The 7,204-nt window shown below is 40.6% G+C and overlaps 1 protein-coding gene across 1 annotated transcript; it reads left to right on the top strand.

Moving 5' to 3' along the window:
• The first annotated feature begins 400 nt into the window (after positions 1-400).
• On the top strand, positions 401-7,194 carry LOC122154677 (protein ecdysoneless homolog). Its single transcript, XM_042805033.1, has 5 exons — positions 401-506; positions 1,200-1,392; positions 3,558-3,643; positions 4,435-4,541; positions 6,698-7,194. Exons 3-5 carry the CDS (start codon positions 3,564-3,566, stop codon positions 6,958-6,960), a joined length of 450 nt encoding a protein of 149 aa, XP_042660967.1. The 5' UTR covers positions 401-506; positions 1,200-1,392; positions 3,558-3,563; the 3' UTR covers positions 6,961-7,194.
• The last annotated feature ends 10 nt before the right edge of the window (positions 7,195-7,204 follow it).

Raw genomic sequence — 7,204 nt, 5'->3', positions numbered from 1 at the left:
AGTTGAAGAGAAACGTTTGCTATTGCTGTTATTAACGAAACCAAATACATTGGACCAAACGTGTTGCAGTTAAAACAGGTTTTTTTTTTTTTATTTACTGGTTGGATCATGGTCTGTGGCATCTGTATTTACCTCAACTCGCATTTAAAAAAAAAATGTGCTGTTTTCTGTATTATTTGTACTTCGGTATTCTCTCTGTTTAAACATGTGCATTTGTATATTAAATTAAATTTTCGGCTGCCTAGTGTGTGACTGTTCCGATCCTGTCTGATGAGACTGTTGCTACCTGCCAGGTGTTCTTTTACAAAGGAGAGCTGCACCTCATCCCGCTGTCAGAGACCCAGGAGCAGGAACGTGACCTATCTGCCACCACTCTGACAGTCTCGCAGGCGGTGACGCTGTTGTCCACCTGTTCAGAGGAGTTCCTGGCTGCAGAGCCCATCCCAACAGCAGTGTAGAAGCGCATCAGTGGGTGTGTGGGTGTTTCACTTTGGTCTTCTGCAACGGTGAGTTTTGATTCTGGGCTGTCTGAGGTGCTTTCTTGTATTCAGTCGTTTTCCTGTTAGGTGTGATAAAGTGGCTTCCTTTTCAGAAACTAGTGTTTTTTCTGTGGTCTTCTTCTGAAGAGGGGGACCAGTGCCCTGTAGGCTGTGCTGTGATCTGGGGGCTCTGGAACTGGTTCACTGCTGTGATGCCACACCTGACAAGGACAAGTTATTCTGCCTTCACTTCCTTCTTGTACTGAAAAATCTGGAAGTTCTGTGGGCCTTTAGGAGCCCTTTGAGGAGGGAGAAAAAGGATTGCAAACTAAAGTGTAGAACCATCACGCTTTTCAGAGCGATAGCTTCTCACAGGTCTATTCAGCACCATAAGTTATTTTTTGCAAGGATTTGACAGCACGAGCCAGATGACTTCTACAGCCGGTGCAGTGAAGGATGCTGTGGAGTAGGACATGTTAGTCAAGTTCACAGTGATTCATTTTACCAATGTGGGGATTAAATTTTTATTAGCCATGTGTAGTTCTGTATAAACAGACATGCCACGTGTTAGATTAGCGGAGTTTTAACTTTAGTTTAGAATAATCAACTGGCATTTGGCCCATAATACAGATTAGTATTAAAGTGAAAATGGGAATATTAGCTTAAAGAGTGGTTTCTGCTTGCGATGCACTTACTACGCTATGTTATTGTACAATGCAGGTATCCTGAGAAAATTCAGACCTCATTTCACCGAGCCCACTGCTACCTTCCAGCAGGCATTGTGGCAGTGCTGAGGCAGCGCCCTTCGTTGGTGGCTGCAGCAGTCCAGGCCTTTCACCTGCGAGAGCCTGTGGATTTACGAGCGTGGGGCTCTTCTCAGACTTTCCCTCCAGACGAGCGTGTGGTGACCATAGTAGGTGATCCTTCTGATGAAACTTGTCACTGAATTAGGTTCTGTAAGTGACGAAGGTTCTGTGGTCAGGTGATACAACTATGTGGATTTAATTGTTAAAATAGAATGTTTTCTGACTTATTTTTTATTTTTGACACTAGACATGCATTTCCAGTTCTTTATGTTAAATAGCTTTTCTGCCTTCAGATTGACATAGCTAGGCTTTCAAATGGCTAATCAGAAGTGCCTCTGAAGTCGGAGGTTACTGTTAGTAGCTCCTCTGCTGGAATGCTCGCTAAGGAAATTCATCTAGTTCTGTGATCGGAGCAGTCTGACAGCACTGCCAGCCAACACCAGGAGTTGCTCCTAACTACCCCTGGGTGTTCATTCCAAGGCTTTTCCCCTTCTCAGCGGTGCTTACGCAGCTCTGTGAAAGCTACTTTAGGAAGTGGTTTATGTTCCTTGTCCAAGCAGTGTTGTGTTGGATATGTTTGCATAACAGAGTTATACCGCTAGACTCCTGAAAATAAGTTTGGGAGTCAAAGTGGATACACGCTGCCCCTCCCATCTCACCCTCAATACAAAGCCTATGAACTGGGCATGAAGCTGGTAATTACTTTTTATGCATTTTGTACTTAGTCTTTAGTTTGCTTGTTTACCTATGTCCAAGAAGTTACTCTGCTTGTAAGTTGCCTGCTTGTACAGAATAATGCGAGCAAATTCAGTTACCATTTTTCTGGAAGTACATTATTGTGGGGGCTTTCTTTTACAGGCTAGAGCACTCTTGTACTTATATAGATTACAAGTACAGGTCAAGCCTTCATGCTTGTATGAGGAGTAGCTTGTGCACTACAGATCTGTCTTCCAGGTTGCTTTTCCCATGTAGAGAAACTTTGCGAAGTCAAAATGAACCATTATTGCTGCAGAAAGACAGATTTCAGCTTCCAAAGCAAGATACTGCTCCCTGACATATAATTGGGTTTGGCACCTGCTTCTCTCAAGTGGCAGTATCAGGAGCTCGATGGCAGTCAGTTCTTTACGCGGTCATTTAAAGGTGCACTTAAATGTGGCACATCTGGAGAGTCTCATGTTGTTGCATCTCTTATACAGGCCCATGGCTTTGAAATTTTGTGCTCCAAGTGGAGTAAAGTATCTCCTGATTCCAAGAGCAATGTGTTAAGCGGTCCCCTGTGGGCGAGATTCCTCCTCAGCAACCTGAAGGAAAAGAATTATTTCAGGGTGTAGTTGTGTGTGTGTGTTTGTCTTTTAAACATGCCAGGAAAAACATGTTGTAGCTCTTGAACTTGTGTAAGTAGTTACAGCAGGGCAAGAAATCTGGTGCTTCTGTCTGTGGGAAATTAGTGGATGTCTCTACAGGAGATCTGTGCAGTTTGTTCCCCTTTGAAATGAGTTAATTTCTTTTGGAAATTAAAAAGGAAAAGGCAGGATTTGCGGATGAATTTATTCATCTAAAGAAAGTGGAAATACACTCGAATAAAGGAAACCACAGTTTGGCTGTGTGTCAGTATAACTGTTTTAACTGTTTTACATTTCATTTGCATGCATTTAGAATTAGATATTCTTTAAGATCTATACTTAACACCCATCGATACATTTGGGGCCATGTAAGTGTATTTTTTGTTTGTGTGGGGCTTTTTGTTTTGTTTTTTTTTTTTTTAAAAAGATGCCTTTGATTGCTTATTTGAAGTTTACAAATTGGTCATAAATTGACTACTTATTTGAAGGTTATAGAATCAGACAACTCGGAATGCTTAGGTTAATATCTTGTAAATATAAGAGAAGGGGAATATGCTTACAGTACTGCAATGCCACTTGTATGGATAGTTCCCCAAAACCAAGAGATTCATTCACAATCCTTGCACAATTGTAACTTGGGCATGGTAAATACACTGTGTTGTAAGGATCAGTATTTTCTTCGATTGTTTTTAGTGTACACCATATGATATTGTAACACAAGACTTCAATTCATATTTGACAGTGAAAACACCTTATGCCCCTTTCCTATATTCTGTTCCAAGCATACGTGGCACAGCAGTATTACTTGTTGGGATTTTTCTCAGAACTAAATTTCTGTCTGACAAATAGTCATTGTTACGAAGCATGTCTGTGGAAAGGAAGGGGAGGGAGAATTCTTTAGATTTATACTTGTGGCTTGCATTAAATAGGGAGAAATGGAAGGATCTGCTAAATACTTGGAAGTGCTGCACAGGGCAGAAGATTACTTCCAACAGTCTGTTACCAAGCCCGAAAGGTAAGAGCTACTTGAAATTCATGAGTAACCATCCATACGCAGTACCTACAAGTACTTTAATTTACCTTTTTTAATACTTGTTACAAAGAACCCGAACCCTTTTCTCCACTGTACACTTAACATAGGTGCTGTGGCTAAGACATAGGGGTATTAATTCCTCTAGAATACTCTGCTAGTAGAAGTTACTGCTTGAGTAACTATTTATCTTGGTTTTGTAAAATGCTAAGCTATTCCAAGTGGGTTAAGAGGTGACTGAAAAGCATCATTTGGCTGGTTGGTTGTAGAAAGTGTTTAAAAGCTTAATTGAAAATCAATCTTAGTGAATAAGAAATATGGAGTAATCTGTCTCCTTTACTTACGAGAGGCAGCTGGCTGTAAATTTCTCTAAAAGATCAAATCCAAAAAATAAATCATTACAAAAATATCTGAGGGTTTGCCAACTCATAATATCTTGACTGTTAGTTGCTTGAATTTCCAGTCTTGTGCTGTTTGGGATCTGGCAGTCCTAATGTTTACCAAGGCAAAATAAATATAAATAACAAAAGAAGCATGAGAAATTTGCTTTGGAGTCATCAACAAGGAGTAACAGTAACTGACCGTGTCCTGTTTTGGCTAATACTATTGGTGTAGTATTCTGGTACTTTCCCCAGATTCACTTACCTTTTTGATGTCTTTGCACAGAAGGAATCTTGAGGAATTGGAGTGAAAACTTGCGTGTAGTGTGTGTGATGCCACTGGTATCGTAATGCTAGTAAAAATCCATTTCAGTAAATGGAATTTTTTTCGTCTAGCTCTTTTGAAGTGAGCCCAGGTGATGAAATCTTGACACTGCTACAGACAACAACTGTTGATTTGAAGGAATTTGAGAGAGAAGCAGCTTGTCTTTTTCCAGAGGATGGTGAGCCGGATGGGGGGTGGACTGTTCCTATCACAAATGAGTATTTGTTGGGGAAGAGGGTGAATGTTCACAGCACTGTACCAGTCTCTTTGTCGATTTAGTCTCCTACCATGTGACTGCTGGAGGTGTTATTCATGGGCCATCATTTAAGATGAAGGCAACCAGTTCGTTTGTATAAGCTCGGGGCTGTGAACTGGCGAAATACGCAGTCCAGTTTCTGGTTTGATACCACTAGATTGATAACACCGTGCACACTTACACCAGATCAAGTCCTTTGTGTCAACTGGATACCAGACAGGAGGTATTTAAACATTTAAGAATAATAATAAATCAATTCCAATGCTGACAATACAAAGTTAATTACTATCTGGTCTACTCTGATGGCCAATACAAGACCAGCATAAACTTTACATAATAGGTTCTTTTCACTCATGTCACAGGAACGCAGTTGTTGCCAGCGTGCAGCACAGGTCACATCTGGATTTCTGAATGATGCCTTAGCATGCAAATCCAGCATTCAGCATTAATGATTGTAGTGGAAGGTCTCCCTTTATAGTGTAAGCCTTTTCTTCTTTCATTTAGTGGCAGAAGGATTACCTGTGGCTACAACAATTTCTGCTAGTTTGAAGCTGCATGTAGAGCAGAGTTTTAAAGTAGTAAAATAAAATCCGAACACTCTTCTCAGCCTCTCTCTGCCTTATACCCCGTGTTATTTTGTATCAGCACGAAAACTTGACAGTGCAAAAATAAGCTACAAAATGCTAGCAGTACTCTCAGCCATCTGGATTGGGTTTTGTGGCCATTGTGGGCTGACAGATTTGTGCCGAATAACAAATATGCCCTGCATTCTTTCAGATGACAGTTGGCTGGAGATTACAGCAGGTGATCTAGATCAGATGCTGAAGGAGGCAAGAAATGAGTCCCTTCCTTCCTCCAATGAGGAAGAGCAGAAATACGACTTGGAAGCAGTTGCTGAAAGTATGAAGGCTTTTGTATCCAAAGTCTCACCACATGAAGGAGCAGAAATGCCACGGCAGTAGTATTTTTAAGTTTGGTGCGTGGTGTAGAATGTGTTTTCTTTCTGCTGTAGCCCTTTGGTTGATTCTGTAATGCACATACTGTACACCTAGAAGCAGGAGAAAAGAATCAAATCACGGTGGATCCCTGTCATTGTTCCCAACAGTGGGAGTGCTAACTGAAGATACCTAACTAGTTAGGCAAGAGCAGAATGCCACTAGATTAAGTGCTGGAGTTAAGAAAGTGTGTGTGACTGGTGTGGACAGGCCTTTAATTTTAAAAAACAAAGGGTGAGGTAGGAGCATATTGTCCAAGTTCTTTTTAGTAGCTTTAATATTGAGAAAATAATGCTGTGTAAACTGTATCAAGCGTATAAGGGTCTACTCAATTTATACTCTTAATTGTTTGATCCTTTTTAATTACTGTTAGTGTCAATGTCTGAGTTATAATGTGGACTTTTTTCAGTTATTTAAAAAATAAAGGAACAAAAAAAAAAAAAAAAAAAAAAAAAGGGGGGGGCAAACCACTGAGCCTTAAAAGAGACTAGAATGAAGCCTGCGGTGTTCTTTCTAGGCAGGAGACCTCCAAGATTCTCAGCTTTTTAAATCTTTGTCTGAGGTGTAGCACCACCACTTTGTTCCAGAAAGATTCGGGCATGTTTATTTTGGTTCCCTTCGGTGCAATTTTTATTTGACCACAACAAACGGTTAAAGTTGTTGGGTTTATTTTCTCTTTCGTGCCAGGAACTCCTCCCGTTGCTGTTTCGTTCCTAGTTCATACAGGCCTCAGACTTCTAAGCACTTCCAAGACCATCAGTTCAAATGTTCCACCTTCAGTCTAGGCTCGAGAGAAATCTGTATGCCATATGGCTTATGTCTGTGTCAGCTTATGCAAGCCTAAAAGCTTTATTTATTTAAAAATTTTTTTAGATATCAGGTCACCTGATGAATCCCATGTTACCTTTGATGTAGATTCTTTTACAAAAGCGTTAGTCAGAATTTTAGGTGAGATTGCTTCTTTGTTTCTTTTGTCAGAATATCTCATGGTTATTTGGCTTTCCTGGGTCATCCATCCGTCACCCATGGTCGCTGTGCTGATTTGTTTGCTATCTGTACTGACACAAAATAATATATATGTAGGGGCAGACTCAGAAGAGCTGGATTCTGATGGTCTGGATGAAGAGGAGGAGTTTGATTTCTCGAACAAGGATGATGAAGACTTAGATGTGGAAGATCAAAGGCAAGACCAGAAGGTGCCGCCTAATGAGCTTATAGGCAGTCTCAAGTCATACATGAGTGAGATGGACCGTGAACTGGCACATACCAACGTTGGTAAAAGTTTCACCGTCCAAAAGAGAGGGGTAAGTATGCCTCGAGTTCTAGTTTGTAGCATAAAGTGTTGAGAGCTTTAGTAGGAAAGAGGAATTATGCTAAAAGTGATCATTCCGAGTAATGTAATCAAAAACTTCTGTCTTCTAATCATGTGCTAACTAATTATTAAAAAATAAAATGAAAATCGCACGCGCAAGCAAAATGTGCCGCAGCTGCACCATGGTGTATTTTTCTGGGGGGGTGGGAAGAAAACCAACGTAGGGAAGCTTTAACTTGCACATTGTTTCCAAGACTTAGTTTCATTTCCCTGTTTTA

This window comes from Tyto alba, unplaced genomic scaffold (genome assembly GCF_018691265.1).
Source record: "Tyto alba isolate M040663 unplaced genomic scaffold, T.alba_DEE_v4.0 Super-Scaffold_43, whole genome shotgun sequence".
Taxonomy (NCBI): Eukaryota; Metazoa; Chordata; class Aves; order Strigiformes; family Tytonidae; genus Tyto; species Tyto alba.
Note: the sequence above shows the minus strand (reverse complement) of the source record. Positions and strands in the feature narration are given on the sequence as shown.